Source organism: Paroedura picta, chromosome 5, assembly GCF_049243985.1.
Source record: "Paroedura picta isolate Pp20150507F chromosome 5, Ppicta_v3.0, whole genome shotgun sequence".
NCBI classification, from domain to species: Eukaryota; Metazoa; Chordata; class Lepidosauria; order Squamata; family Gekkonidae; genus Paroedura; species Paroedura picta.
In genome coordinates, this window is record NC_135373.1 from 12,985,293 (window position 1) to 13,001,144 (window position 15,852).

The following is a 15,852-nucleotide window of genomic DNA, read 5'->3' on the forward strand; positions in this document are numbered from 1 at the left end:
GTCTCGTTCACACACAGTGTTACCTAGAAGCGTATCCCCCATCCAGTAGGCATGCTTTTCATTTTTCTGACCCAGATGCAGAACTTTACACTTATCTTTATTAAATTGCATCTTGTTCTCATTTGCCCATTTCCCCACTATTACTATTATGCAACCAGAACCTTTGCATTGTTCTGGAGGGTAGCCATGTTTTTCTACCATAGAACAGCTAGATTCCATTGGCCTTTGAGAGTAAGGGGATTTTTCAGTGTGCATGTTTGGGAAGGGAAACGTCGATGCTAGAAAGCTTTTTATTATTATATTTCCAAGAAAAAGGAAAATTGCAATGATGATAGCTATGGCCTCATTTTCTTTGCCTGCCTCTGAAGACCTGGGTGTGTGCACAGGAGCTTCTAGCCAGCATTCCCATCACCCTTCCCTCCCTCTGCCCAGGTTGCTGTTTCCCATGGAAACTGTTCTCAGTTCGCCCTTTTCTGGCTTTTCTCTCTCCTGCCACTGCTGTGAGGGAGAAGCCCTGCCCTCCACGGGGCCTACTGGCCAATGGTCCGGCTTGCACAGGTCAGGAACCATGCTGGGTGGTGGGCCCAAGAACCAAGTGTGAATCTCATGGCCCGTGAGCCAAATGAGCTGGGATCTGGAACACCGCTGCTCACCAAAGATAAACTTGGGCTCTGCCTGACTCAGAGGCCACACTCCCTTGCACCCAGCCACAGGCAGCACAGCACATGGGACCTGGTGCACATGGGGAGGGGCTTTGTTTGGGGTGGCCTCCGTGGGTCTAAGCCCTCTGCCTGACTTTGCTCTTCTTTCCTGTCAGTGAGGGCTGTTCGTAGATGGGATATGCTGCCTCCCAGGGCGGTGGAAGTATTTAGGAGGAGATCGAATGAGCACCTGTCAGGAGGGAGTGATTTTCAAGTCCTTGAGAAGGTGGGGGGGCTGGGGGGGAAGGCCCTTGGTGGTCTCTTCCAGGTCTGTGAGATTCTGATGCTTTATAAAGGTCAAAGAAGCCTCAGAGAAGGAGTTTTTATTGAGACAAGGTCATACATTGAGGAAAACACGTAACCGGGAAGAACGGCCATCCAGCCAGGTCTCAAGGCCAGTCAAAGAGCAAAACCGGGATCTGTGTCCGCTGCCCCACTTCTCTCTAGGGTTGTGTGCGGCAGCGTCTGAAGGGGCCGTTCCAGGCTGAAGCAGCCAGCGCCTCACTTCTTTCCTTTCCCGCCTTGGGGAGCAGCATGTGGAAGCAAGGTGGCCTCACCCTTCTGGTGATGCCCTCAGAGGCCAGCCAGGCAGGGGGGAGGTGGCTCCGACTGGCCACGCCGGCGCGGTGGGTGGGGGAGCGCAGGGCACTCGCGTCATGCTGGCACGTAGAGGTTGCTGGCGGAGCTGGGGTGGTCCACGGGCCGCGTCTCCAACACAACGGTGCTGGGGGAGGGAAGAGAGGCACAATCAGAGGGGGGGCCGGAGGAGTGAGGGCAGGAGGCGCCGGGTGGGTGCAACACCGCCTGTGGGCTACACAAAGGGCCGGCCCTAAAAGAAGCAGAGTCCGGCAGATCCAGGTCTCCGCCTCACTCATGGGGAAGTCGGACCGCAGGGAAGAGGGTTGCTCTCATAGCAGCCTCCGGGCTCCTGCTGCCGCCAGCTGCAGACAGCCCCCCTAATGCGCCTAACTGGACACTCCAAAGCAGGGGTGACTAAACTGTGGCTTCTCAGAGGTCCATGGACTACAATCACCATGTTCCTGTGCAAGCACCATGCTGGCAGGGGATCCTAGGAATTATATTCCATGGACTTCTGGGGAACTGCAGTTTAGCCATCCCTTGTCCAAAGGCTGGGAAGTTGGGTTTTCGGCTACAGGGACAAAGGGGAGGAGGACAGTCCCCCAGCCCCCCATCACCCCACCCAGTATCAGTGCAACACGAAACCACAGAGAGGGCGGGGGCGGGGGGAGCACAGATGTGTGGGAAATCGCATGAGGAAGGGATCTGGGGGTTGTACCTGGAGGATCCCAACAAGCGGAAGGTCCAGCACGGGTCCTGCAACTCTCGTACGAGCTGAAAAGAGGTTGCAACGTCAGGAGGGGCTCCTGCAGACATCAGCCCCCCCCCCTCCCCAAATGGCAGGCTGTGAAAACTTCATGTTATCTCTCCTTCCCAGCCCCAATGGGAGCTAATAGGCAGGGGAACTGCAAGTGAAGGGGCCAAACAGGATTGTTAGGAGGGGAGGCAGGGAAGGTTTCGGCTTGCTCCCATCACAGCAAACATGGTGACCAAGAAGCTATGGTAGAGGAGGAGCGGTGGCTCACTGGTAGAGCACCTGCTTTGCACATGGAAGGTCCCAGGTTCAATCCCCGGTATCTCCAGTTGAAAGGACCAGGCAGGAGGGGATGGGAAAGACCTCCGCCTGAGACCCTGGAGAGCGGCTGCCAATCTGAGTAGACAATGCTGACCATGATGGACCAAGATCTGACTCAGGATAAGGCAGCTTCATGTGTAGGTTGGATGGAACAGGGGCTGGTAAGTGCAGAGAGAAGCAGAGAGAGAGAAACTCTCATTCGGCGGACCTTGGGACAACAGGACTTATGGGAGGGCAAGTTGTTTTAGGCTGCACTGTGTCAGGAACCAAAACCTCAAACACAGGGCCCAACATCAGAATAGCCTGCTGGGTCTGACCAGTGGCCCGTGTAGTCTAGCCTCCCACCTCACCCAGGGGCCAGCCAGTTCCCCTGGAGGGCCAGCCACCGGGCAGGGAGGCCGAGGCCTTCCTAAGGACATCAGGAGAGCCCTGCTGGGTCAGACCAGGGAGGGCCCATCCAGGCCTGCCTCCCGTCTCACCCAGGGGCCAGCCAGTTCCTCTGGAGGGCCAGCCACAGGGCAGGTAGGCCGAGGCCTTCCTAAGGACATCAGGGGAGCCCTGCTGGGTCAGACCAGGGAGGGCCCATCCAGTCCAGCCTCCCGTCTCACCCAGGGGCCAGCCAGTTCCTCTGGAGGGCCAGCCACAGGGCAGGAAGGCCGAGGCCTTCCTAAGGACATCAGGGGAGCCCTGTTGGGTCAGACCAGGGAGGGCCCATCCAGTCCAGCCTCCCGTCTCACTCAGGGGCCAGCCAGTTCCCCAGGAGGGCCAGCCACAGGGCAGGGAGGCTGAGGCCTTCCTAAGGACATCAGGGGAGCCCTGCTGGGTCAGCCCAGTGGTCCATGTAGTCCAGCCTCCCGTCTCACCCAGGGGCCAGCCTGTTCCTCTGGAGCACCAACCACAGCCTTCCCCTGAGGCTGCCTGTAGGCTCTGGGATTCACATTAGTGCCTCTGAATGGGGAGGTTCCCTTCAGCCACCATGACTACTTGCCACTGATATCCTCCATGAATCTACCTAATCCCCATTTAAAGCTGCTTATTCCTGTGGCCATCACTACATCCTCTGGCAACAAATTCCACATTTTAATCAATCTGCATAAAGAAGCATTTCCTTTTTGTCTGTCCTAAGCCTATCATGTTCTAGTATTTTGGGAGAGGGAAGAAAAGTTCTCTTTTCCCCAGGCATAATTTTAGGACCCTCTCCTTCGTCATCTCTTTTCTCAGCGCAATAGGCCCGGACTCTTCAGCCTTTCCTCCACCTCCCTCCCCTTCTTGGTGGCCCCCTCTAGACTGTTCCCAGCACGGGTGCAGTTCTCTTTGTACCTGGCCTGATCCGAGACTCTTCAGCTGTATGCCGTGGTGCCAGCACGCATGCACATGGTCCTGCACCACCGCTGGGGAGAGAATGAGGCCAGGGTTGGTTCAGCATCCTTTTCCCAAGCGAAGGATTCCCCCCTCCCATTCCACCATGAGGGTAAAGCCAAGCCCTCCCCTGCATGAACAGCGGCTTCTCATCTGGCGTGGAAAGGAAGCCATGGGGGGGGGGGGGAGGGAGGGTTGACAAGATCAAAAGCACAGCCCAAACAGCACCTCCTGCATCAGGCTCCCACAAGAGCTGGGATTCCTCTGTGAGAAAAGAATGCAGGCTGTACCCCTCAGGCAGGGTGGCTCTCCAGACCACCTTCGGTTCCCACGCTGGCAGGGGCTCATGGGAATTGTAGCCCATGGGTGTCTGGAGAGCCACTGTTTGCCCAGCCCTGCTTGAGAGGAACAGGGTTGTGGGGGGGGGGGGGAGGCAGACATGAGTCCAGCAGGCTGAAGGAACATACCCACAGACTCCACGGCCACATCAAAGGTGAGCTCCGGGGGACACGGAAGCAGGGAGCCCTGGAGGCTGACAAACTTGACGCTTCCTGGGGAATGGAAAGAGCGTCCAGGTAAGCCAGGAATTATCCCCGCCAGCCTGCCCCAAATGGGCCCCAACAGCCTCTCCTCTTCCCACTTACTGTCCATCAGGACCAGGACTCTCTCGCCATCCAGTTGGGTCACCTGGACAGGGCCGGACCATGCAGGTTCTGTTGAGAAATGTTGCTCTTTGTCTTCTTTTCTTTTCTTTTTTTTATTTTTATTTTAGGGGGGGAGGTATTTAGCACCAAGTTGAACAGTTTTGTCACCTGGCAGGCGTAAAAGGAAAAGGAGGCACCTTCTCTGAAGCTCCAGCTCCCTGACAAGAAGACGCTGGAATGAAGAAGGAAGGATGTCTGTGCTCCTGGGCAGAGGGAAACTGAGCCAGCCTGAGCCTTGGTTCCTGGCCTTTTGGAGGGAGGGCCTGCACCACGCAGAGCGAGGGACTCCAAGGCTCAAACCTGCAACCTCAGGGCCTTCAGCTAAAGGGTTACTTGGGCTTGTGAAGGAAGGAAACAAGAAGGTGAAGGAAGGAAACAAGAAGAAGAAGAAGAGGAGGAGCTGGTTCTTCTATGCCGCTTTTCTCTACCCGAAGGAGGCTCAAAGCGGCTTACATTCGCCTTTCCTTCCTCTCCCCACAACAGACACCCTGTGAGGGAGGTGAGGCTGAGAGAGCCTGATATCACTGCTCGGTCAGAACAGCTTTTTCAGCGCCGTGGCGAGCCCAAGGTCACCCAGCTGGCTGCATGTGGGGGAGTGCAGAATCGAACCCGGCATGCCAGATTAGAAGTCCGCACTCCTAACCACTACACCAAACAAGCGCCACTCATCTCCAGACGACAGCAATCCATTCTTCTGTAGGAAATGGGAGCTTTCAAGGGTGGGCTCTAGGGTAGGAGACCCCACTGAAGGCCCAGCCCTCCCTAGACTCCACCCCCAAATCTCCTGCAACTGGCATATGGGGCCCCAATGGATGCCCCCTCCAAGGCCAGCCCTACCAGAGTCATCGATGAACCAGGAGGTCAGTGAATTGAGGTTGATGACATGGAACTCCACAGCCTGCCCATGCACTCCCTTGCCCACTCCGAAGCAGATCACCGGGTACTCCTCGTGGGGGGTCACCAACATCTCGAAAACAGGCAGTGGTGAAGGCAGAGGGAAGTCGAAGTACTGGCAGGAGAAGGAAAAGGCAGGTGTCATTGCCCGTTGACAGTTGCCTCTCGGGTGCATGATGAGTGCTTTCAGAGCATACACAATGTATTTTATTTATTTAATATATTTACATGTCACTCTCCCCTGTGACTCAGGGCAGTTTACAAGGAACATAGGAGAGTGTAAAGAGAGCACACAGTAACTGCGTCAATAAACAACAGTAATAAAATATAACAACAGTTTCCTAACAGTCCATAACTTGTGGTAACAACATTCAACATATAATTGTGACCCAAAAGTTGGTTGGTTCAAGATTCAGATCGGAGAAAGGGTTCTGGGCAGCCCAGTAGACGGTGTTGTTTCAGTCAACCTCAACCAAATGCCTGGCGGAAGAGCTCCATTTTGTGGGCTCTGCAGAACTGTGCTAGCTCTGGCAGGGCCCTGATCTCTTCTAGGAGGTTCATGTGGGCCCCAGCCCAGGGGGTTGGGTGTGGGCCTGGTTGATACATGCACGGTTCTTCTAATCTCCGCCCCATCCTCAGATTTGAGGGGGTGAGGGCTAGGGCGGAATCTGCTGACGTTATGTAACACCAGGTCGATTATCAACAAATCCTCAATCTTGCAGGACTATTTTGCAAGGCACAAGGGAGATCTGGCATGTGTGACCGAGACCTGGGCACAGGAGGGCAAAACGGTCACCCTGGCAGATCTCACCCCGCCTAGGTTCTCAGTCCTTCACCAGTCTCGGCTCCATAGAAAGCGAGGGGGTTGGTGATCCTTGTCCGGGAGGCTTACTCGTACAGGGCCCTTCTGGCGCCATCAATCACAGAGGCGGAATGTGTCAGCCTAGGGTGGGAGGGGGTTGATAACTTGGCTACCTGATTAGTTTACCATCTGCCCAACGCTCCACCACATGCCCTGACGTGCCTGCTGGAGGCAGCCACTGCCTGGCAGTTGTAGTTTCCCATGCTTATAATCCTGGGTGACTTTAATGTCCATGAGGATTTGTCATCCCCAGGACTTGGCCCAGACCTGGTATCACCCATGGCAACACTGGGGTTCTCGCAATTTGTTGCCGGCCCCATCAGACTGGCCACACCCTTGACCTGATCTTTGGCGTTGGGGTAGAGGTGGATCTGGTAGCAAGTAATGTCATCCCATGATCAGAACACCGTGCCCTGAAGGCACCCTACCACTCCCTCCCCATTTGGGCAATGGGCATATTTTAGCCCACCTGCGGAAAATTATGGTGCCCGAGAGACTCCTGAATGCTCTGTGGGAACCTATGCTCTCCGGTGACTCATTGACGGCCTTGGTGAAGAACTGGCAGTCCCACCTTACAGTCGCTATTGACAAGATCACTCCTCAGCACCCTCTTCACCGTCAAGCAGGCTCCTTGGTATACCCAGGAGCTCCATGAAAGAGAGAAGTGAGATGGCTAGTGTGTGCGATGAAGGCATATGAGATAGTGAAGGTAGCAAAATGTGAGATTTTTTGCCACTGAAATCATGTCCACAAGCTCTCACCCAGCACAATTATTTATGGTAGTTCGGGCTCTTACCACCCTCAAGGGCCACCAAAATCTGTGGTTGGGTAGAAGGGGACAGGACCAGAAAGTGCATCTCCCCTGTGTGGATAGGGTGTTACTAACAGCAAAATCCTCCACCAGGAATTTGGGGGTGATCTTTGATACCTCCTTATCTATGGAGGCACAGGTCACAGAAGGTAGCTCAAGTGACGTTTTTCCATCTCCACCAAGCTAGGCTACTAGCACCCTCTCTGTCCTCAGAATACTTGGCCACAGTGATCCATGCAAGTGTCACTTCCAGATTAGACTTCTGTAACTTACTCTTTAGCCTCTTGTGGGGCAGAGTGGTAAGGCAGCAGACATGCAGTCTGAAAGCTCTGGCCGTAAGGCTGGGAGTTCTATCCCAGCAGCCGGCTCAAGGTTGACTCAGCCTTCCATCATTCCGAGGTCGGTAAAATGAGCACCCAGTTTGCTGGGGGGTAAACGGTAATGACTGGGGAAGGCACTGGCAAACCACCCCGTATTGAGTCTGCCATGAAAACGCTGGAGGGCGTCACCCCAAGGGTCAGACATGACTCGGTGCTTGCACAGGGGATACCTTTACCTTTACTTTTTAACTTACTCTTCGCGGGCCTTTCCTTGTCATTGACCCGGAAATTGCAGTTGGTGCAAAATGCAGCTGCTAGGGTCCTCTCAAGGTCATCCTGGAGGGCCCATATCCAGCTTGAGCTGAGGCAGTCACATTGGCTACCAATTAGTTTCTGGATCAGGTTCACAGTTTTGGTTTTTACCTTCAAGGCCATCCGCGGCCTGGATTTTGCATATCTGTGGGACTGCTTATATCCTTATGCCCCTGCAAGACCCTTCACTCTGTGGGTAGGAATCTGCTGGTTGTCCCCAGTCCCCAGGAGATACACCTGGCCTCAACCAGTGCCAGGGCCTTTTCAGTCCTGGCCCCAATCTGGTAGAATAAACTCCCGGAAGAGCTGAGGGCCCTGACCGAGCTGACACAGTTCTGCAGGACCTATAAGAGTTCTGACAGAGTTCTGCAGGGCCTCTTCTGCCAGACATTTGGTTGAGGCAGGGCTAAGGAAGATCGGGTCCCTCCCTGTAGAAGTGTATATGCCAGACATCTGGGCATGGTCTACCTCCCTGAGGGTGGTGGTGTGTTGCTGTTTACTGGGCATGGAGTGGGTGGGGAAGGTTATACAATTGGATTATGTCACCAATGTTGTTGTATTGTATTGTTGTAGTTTTATTGTTTTACTAGATTCAAAGCCCATTCTTATGGAGTGCCCCCCACCCCCGCAGCGCCGGCACAACAGGAGGCTCCCTTTGGGCCCGGGAGCTCTCTCGCCATGGCAAGAGAGCTGCGGGGCATAAAGGGAGTGCGCAGCCCCCCCCCTCCCCGGCGGCACCGCTGTGAGAGGCTCCCTTTAGGCCCGGCAGCTCTCTAGCCATGGTGGCAGCGCTGGCCGGCTTGGTGGGTGGGAGTGGGCGTGGCCAGTCCGTCCATCACCTGGACTGGCCACGCCAACTCTCCACCCACCAAAGCCTTAGCCAAATAAGTAGACAGCGAACGCTGTTTACAGATGGATTTTAATTGTAAACCCCCACCAGCCAGTGGAGTCTGGGAGTGGCAGTTAATAAATGCTAATATAAATAAATAGAAATAAGTTTGGAGAGAGGACCTCTCCCTCTGGGACTCCCCATGTGGGCTGGTAACAGCTTGATTGACATTGGAGGGCTGTTCCTGATATCGCAGCATCGGTGGGGCTTGTGGTTGACTATGTCAAATGCTGCTGTGAGGTCTAGGAGCACAAGCAGCACTGACCCGCCTTGGTCCAGCTGGTGACGGAGGTCATCTGTCAGGGCGGCCAGTGCTGTCTCTATCCCACAGCGAGGCTGGAAGCCTGACTGGACTCGTCTAGGACCGAAGCTTCATCCAGGTATGCTGCTAATTGGTCCCCCACAGGAAATGGTGGAAACATTTCCCCCAGAAATGCTAGATGTGAGACCCTCAGCAACATTGGAAGGGAGGTATAAAAGGATCCCCTTCTCTGAGAGAACATGCCCCTGTAATTCTGGCCAGATAGAAGATCTTGAGCACGTTTTTCTGTACTGTCCTTTCTATGCCGAGGCCCGAGCAGAGTTCATCCACCCCTTTGTAAAGCAAAAGTTAGGACGAACTGTAACACATAACACAGACATTATCAATAAATTATTGTCTGATGAATCCCCCCAAATCACTAAACCTGTTGCTAAATTTTGTTCAATAGTATGTAGAGTTCATGGAGCTGGTAGGGTCCGCCATGAAAAATGAAATATGAGGATTTTGTTTCAGGCTCAAAGCTATTTCTGCTCTAGTTTTAAAAATCCACTATACATTTTACCACCAAGTTTTAAAGTTACTTTTAATAATATATACATATATATTTGTATTTTAACATCCTGTTTTATCTGGGATGCATTGTATAATTTCCTCTGTTATATGTCTGGTGCAAACTGTAATAAAATTTCTACTACTACTACTACTACTAGATGCGAGACGGGTCGGTCTTTGGCAGGCTCCAACGGATCCCGAGGTGTTTTATTCAGCCGTGGGCACACCACGGCCTCCTTCCCCCCTCAGGGAATTCTCCCGTTGGGAGGGAGGGGAGCGATTAGCTCCTGGAAGGGGAGGCTGTCTTTATGTGGGCTGTTTGAAGGAGCCACGCTGGGCAGGGCCTCCTGGGAATGTGGCCGACTGTGCTGAGGCTAGCGTCCCGTCCCGTCCCGTCCCGTCCCGTCCCGTCAGCAGGAGTCATCTGAGGTCGCTCAGCGTTTCCTCCAGGGTGGCCAAGGGGCCTCCAGTTCGTGGTCGGTGTTCAAGGTAGGAGGGAGGTCATGGCGGAGTGTCGAGATTTTGTCCGCAAAGTGGCTCACAAACGCCTCTCAGCTAAGTTCAGGCTGACTATTGTTTTGGTGCCCTTCCTCCAGGGCAGGGAGCGACCGAACCATCCGAAATAACTGTGCCGGGTGTGAGTTGGTGGACGCGCTGGAAGTCGTAAAAGAGGCGCTTTGCTGACTTCACCGCCATCTCATGGGCTCTCCGCTGCATTCTATGAGATGCTCTCTTACAGTTGTGTGCTCCGGTGTGGTTCGGCCACTTCGGTGATTACCAAAGTCCAAGGCAGCGGCAGCACACCCCCCCTCTGCCCCGCGGTGCTCGCTGTCCCAGGCTTCGGGGAGCCAAAGCAGCTGACCATGCTGGAGCACACCACCCTTCCTCTCGATGCTTCATTGTGGGTCTTCCTCTGGACTCGCTCTTGCCGTCTCAGCTCCAGCTTCTTCTCACGGAGCTCCTCTATACACCAAGGGGGCCGCTTGGGGCAGGGCGGAGAGGACTTGGGGGGCAATCTCATCTATGGCGGCCAGCAGTCAGCCAGGCCAGTCGCTGACTGGTCCATTCAGAGGATTGCCGGGAGGCATTGGGTCCCGCAGAGCATTCAGAAATCCATTTGGATCCATCTGTCTCTGTGGGCGTGCTAGAATTGTGGCCCTCCAGATGTCCTTGAACTACAATTCCCATGAGCCCCTGCCAGCACGTGCTTACCTTGACCAGCATGAACTTCTGCATAGGTTCATACCACTGCAACAGGACCACTCCTGCTTCCAGCGCCCCACACAGGTAATGGCAACCGGTTAGCTCATTCCTGGCTGCAAAGGAAACGGGGGGAGGGGGGGACCCAGAGTTAGTCTCAGGGGGGAAGCTGGATCTACCACTTTGTATTCTGAGGCTCAAGCCTCTTTTCACACATGGCAGGAAGGAAGCCATCCTTTTGTCCAAGGTAGGCAAGAAGGGAAATCCGTGTCTCCTCCCGCCCCTATGGGATAAGACTAAGGCCTGCACTCACCCACACAACACCTCTGGCATCCTTTTGTGTCTGGAATCTTGGTAGTGGGGGCATTCTTCCTGCTGCAAGGGAGGAAAAATGAGCAGACAGATTGTTGGGAAGATGCTTGGGGGGTGTTGTGTTGGCGAGGCCACAATGTTCCCTCTAATTTCCCCCCTCCTGAGGGGAGCAGAAGGACACCAGCGTCCTCTTCAAATGAGCAGTGGACAGTGCAGGGCCCTGAGCGGCTCCGGACTGTGGCTGAGCAGGGTTACTGTGGACTGAGCAGCCCCTCTTACATGCCCGGCTCCAAAAGATCACTGGGCCAGGTGCGATCCTGAACAATAAGACTTGCTTTCCCTGTACTCCTCCCTGCTGGAATATTATAACATTTCAGCGTGTTAGCTGAAAGCACAAGGGCTCACGGTGCAGCAAGAACCAAAAAAACCAAAGACACTTTTCCATTTTCAAACATGGACTCTCCTCTAGGCAGGACAGTGACAGTGATTTGTTGTTATGTGCGAAGTCGTGTCCGACCCATCGCGACCCCATGGACAATGATCCTCCAGGCTTTCCTGTCCTCGACCATTCCCCGGAGTCCATTTAAGTTTGCACCTACTGCTTCAGTGACTTCATCCAGCCACCTCATTCTCTGTCGTCCCCTTCTTCTTTTGCCCTCAATCACTCCCAGCATTAGGCTCTTCTCCAGGGAGTCCTTCCTTCTCATGAGGTGGCCAAAGTATTTGAGTTTCATCTTCAGGATCTGGCCTTCTAAAGAGCAGTCAGGGTTGATCTCCTCTAGGACTGACCGGTTTGTTCGCCTTGCAGTCCAAGGGACTCGCAAGAGTCTTCTCCAGCACCAGAGTTCAAAAGCCTCAATTCTTTGACGCTCGGCCTTCCTTATGGTCCAACTTTCGCAGCCATACATTGCAACTGGGAATACCATAGCCTTGACTAAACGCACTTTTGTTGGCAGGGTGATGTCTCTGCTTTTTAGGATGCTGTCTAGATTTGCCATAGCTTTCCTCCCCAGGAGCAAGCGTCTTTTAATTTCTTTGCTGCAGTCCCCATCTGCAGTGATCTTGGAGCCCAGGAAAATAAAATCTGTCACTATCTCCATTTCTTCCCCATCTATTTGCCAGGAATTGAGAGGGCCGGATGCCATGATCTTTGTTTTCTTGATGTTGAGTTTCAAGCCAACTTTTGCACTCTCCTCCTTCACCCGCATCAACAGGCTCTTTAGTTCCTCTTCACTTTCTGCCATTAGAGTGGTATCATCTGCATATCTGAGGTTGTTGATATTTCTCCCTGCAATCTTGATCCCAATTTGTGACTCCTCTAATCCTGCATTTCTCATGATGTACTCTGCATACAAGTTAAATAGGCAAGGCGACAGTATACAGCCTTGCCGAACTCCTTTCTCAATTTTGAACCAGTCAGTGATTCCATGTTCAGTTCTCACTGTTGCTTCTTGACCTGCATATAAGTTTCTCAAGAGACAAATAAGATGCTCTGGTATTCCCATCTCTTTAAGAACTTGCCACAATTTGTTGTGCTCCACACAATCAAAGGCTTTAGCATAGTCAATGAAGCAGAAGTAGATGTTCTTCTGGTACTCCCTAGCTTTCTCCATGATCCAGCGTATGTTGGCAATTTGATCTCTAGTTCCTCTGCCTCTTCGAAATCCTGCCTGTACTTCTGGAAGTTCTCGGTCCACATATTGCTGGAGCCTAGCTTGTAGGATTTTGAGCATAACTTTGCTAGCATGAGAAATTAGTGCAATGGTGCGGTAGTTTGAACATTCTTTGGCATTGCCCTTCTTTGGGATTGGAATGTAAACTGACCTTTTCCAATCCTGTGGCCATTGTTGAGTTTTCCAAATTTGCTGGCATATTGAGTGTAGCACTTTTACTGCATCGTCCTTTAAGATTTTGAATAGTTCAACTGGAATGCTGTCACCACCACTAGCTTTATTGTTGCTCAGACTTCCTAAGGCCCATTTGACTTCACATTCCAGGATGTCTGGCTCCAGGTCAGTAACTACCCCATTGTGGTCATCAGGGATGTTAAGCTCGCTCTTGTATAGTTGTTCTGTATAATTTTGCCACCTTTGTTTAATCTCTTCTGCTTCTGTGAGGTCCCTACCATTTTGGTCCCTTATTATACCCATCTTTGCATGAAACGTTCTCTTCATATCTCCAATTTTCTTGAAAAGATCTCTGGTCCTCCCCATTCTATTGTTTTCTTCTATTTGTTTGCACTGTTCATTTAAGAAGGCATTCTTATCTCTTCTAGCTTTTCTCTGGAATTCTGCATTCAATTGGGTGTATCTTTCTCTTTCTCCCTTGCCTTTCACTTCCCTTCTCTCCTTAGCTATTTGTAAAGCTTCCTCAGACAGCCATTTTGATTTCTTGCATTGTGACAGTGATAGAGCTAATCTATTCTAGCTGACTGGGACGGATGGAAAGGCCCCACTCTCGTGCCGCCAAGTGTCCTGGCAATGTGTGAGGAGAAGGTGTCAGAAGGCACGTCTCTCCCCACAACAGACACCCTGTGAAGGAGGTGGGGCTGAGAGAGTTCTGTGAGAACAGCTCTACCTGGGCTGTGACTAGCCCAAGGTCACCCAGCTCACTGCATGTGGAGAAGCACGACACCACAACTAGGCTCAGACTCACAAAGCTGTGATCTTCAGACAAGTACTTCATTAATTAATTCATTCATTCATTCATTCATTCATGCCCTTGGATTTCTAGCCCACCTATCTCTAAAAAGGTCCTGGGGCACCGACAGACTGAGCCACCAGAGCCACCCACAAGCCCTGCACACAAGGTTCTCTGGCATTTTTTCTCTTTTTTAAAAAAGAAAGAAATGCAATGGCTCCTTAGATTTGCTTTTTTTAAAAAGGAATCCAAGTGTAAAGCGACCCCTTCAATTAAAAAAAAAAAAGAAATTTCCAAGATGAGAAGGAAAGGGCAGGGGAAAAGAACAGGGGGGGGGGGGCAGCCCTGGCAAGCATTTCTCACCACCCACCCACTCACCCACCCGGCTGTGTAAAGCAGACATTGGGAGGGAGAAGGGAGGAGGAAGTGGCTGGTCTTTACTTCTGATATTAATGCTGAACACTGCTTATCAAAACACTTAAGAAGGCTTCTAAAGCAGAAAAAATGTGTTTACAGCACAGAAGCTGAGACAAAATGAAGGCAGCCCTGGAAAGGTTAGTTCGGAAGTGAAAGCAGCTGCCCCTGCCAGAAACCAGTCAGCAGAGACCAACCATCGGCATGCACACACACACACACACAAAGAAGAAAATCTCAGCAAGCTGGTCTTTCTTATTAGTACAAAGGGTTAAACTCTGTGATTTGGAAGAGAAAAATCTGAGAAAGGAGATAAGGGCAGCGTGCAGGAATATACTGCAAACAAGACGCAGGTTAAAGGGATAATGTCTTCAGTGAATGCAGAAAGCACTCTGGTAACAAACGAAATACTCGCCACCCTGTGCCCCCAGAGACCCTTCTTGGGGGAGGGCGGGGGTTACCTGGGTAAGAGTTTGTGGGGGGCGACGACCACTGTTGGGCGCTGATCTCTTTTGCTCTGCTCATACAAATCCAGCAAATTGTGAGAGAAGAGCTGGGGGGATTTGCCTGGAGGGAAAGAAAAGCAGAGGGGGGGGGGAATTAAAGGGGAGAAACTCAGGGCCACTGAGAAGAGTTGCTTTTATGGTAGAACAAAGTTTGAGTCCGGTGGGGCCTTTAAGCCGCAGACATTTTTATTCAAGGCCTAAGTGCCTGTGTACATGTGGACTTCTTCAGATGCAATGAAACAGAATTTCCTCAGCCATCACTTACGGTGGGGGGCGATTAGTTACCTGGTCTGGATGGCTGAGGCAGGGTTAGTAGTTGGATGGGAGACCACGGAGGAAGTCCTGGGTTGCTTTGCAGTGGCAGGCAATGACAAACCAGCTCTGTTGGTCACATGCCTTGAAAGCCCCATAAGTCGGAGCAACTTGATGGTGAAAAACAAATGGGTACCAGAATATCCCCCGCTGTCTTTCTACCTTGATGCTCTGTCTGTCTCCCAGGCCATGCAGGAGTTCCTGAAACTTCGGCTGCATCTTCACTTCCCGTGGTTTCACCTGTGCCCCTTTCATCCTCCCTCCCTCCCTCCCCCGCAACCCTGCGACCAACTCACCAGAAAGGGACATGAGGACGTTCTCGATGCTGTACACCCAAGTCGTGGGGCTGTGATATAGCTGAGAAAAGTGCAGAACAGAGGAGAAAAAGGGTCACAAGGACTTAGCCAACTAGCTTAATGGTGCCCCCCCTCCTTTGGAGGGCCCTGCCGGGGGAAGCTAGCCATTGCTATCTTGGGCTGTAATTCCAGGGAGGGGGGCACTTTGGGTGAATGGCAGATCTGGGCAGGTTTGGAGCTCTGTGCTTATTGGACAATTTGATCCCCAGTTTTCTTTTCCTCTTGCCTCGCTCCTTGGTTCTTATTTCCTGTTGCTTTAAAACGGCTGGATATTCTTCAGCCGTGACAGTGTCAGGAGGGTGGCTGAATGTACCTGGGGGCCGTAGAGGTTGGTTTGACTCAGGACCAGGAGGAGGACAAGGAAAGCAGGAAGAGACGAATGAGGGGATGGGAGAGCGACTGAGGTTGGAGGAGGGGTCCCCCCTGTGCTGAGCCAGGCCTGCTTGTCTGTCTGATGTCACCCCTGTGCCCGAGATCCAGGGCAACGGCTTAATTCAGCCCACCGCCTTTCGCACAACTAACTCACGACGGCACCCGCTTTACAGATGGAGCAAGTTGAGGCTGGAAACCGTCCCTAAGGGCCAGAGGAGAAAGACTGTGGCTGCATCTGTAGGGATTTTACAGCAATTCTCCCTGGCCTGCTTTTCTGACAGGCCTCCCTGCCCTTTCAGATAGATATTTCTTTACTGTATATGGCCAAACTAATTGAAATGATAAAATACAAAAATTGGAAGTAAGATGTGAATCGGGCATTGTCTTTTCAAGGAATTTGTCCCCAGGTTCTGAGTACAG

At 52.4% G+C, this 15,852-nt stretch overlaps 1 protein-coding gene across 1 annotated transcript; it reads right to left on the minus strand.

Annotated features, from left to right (window-relative positions):
- Window positions 1-1,008: 1,008 nt before the first annotated feature.
- LOC143837087 (mitogen-activated protein kinase kinase kinase kinase 5-like) lies at window positions 1,009-15,515 on the minus strand. The gene is made up of 11 exons (XM_077336556.1): window positions 15,374-15,515; window positions 15,001-15,061; window positions 14,348-14,453; window positions 10,834-10,895; window positions 10,533-10,636; window positions 5,256-5,427; window positions 4,359-4,427; window positions 4,182-4,265; window positions 3,676-3,746; window positions 1,999-2,054; window positions 1,009-1,425 (listed from the first exon to the last, which is right to left on the minus strand). Exons 2-11 carry the CDS (start codon window positions 15,011-15,013, stop codon window positions 1,356-1,358), a joined length of 807 nt encoding a protein of 268 aa, XP_077192671.1. The 5' UTR covers window positions 15,014-15,061; window positions 15,374-15,515; the 3' UTR covers window positions 1,009-1,355.
- Window positions 15,516-15,852: the final 337 nt, after the last annotated feature.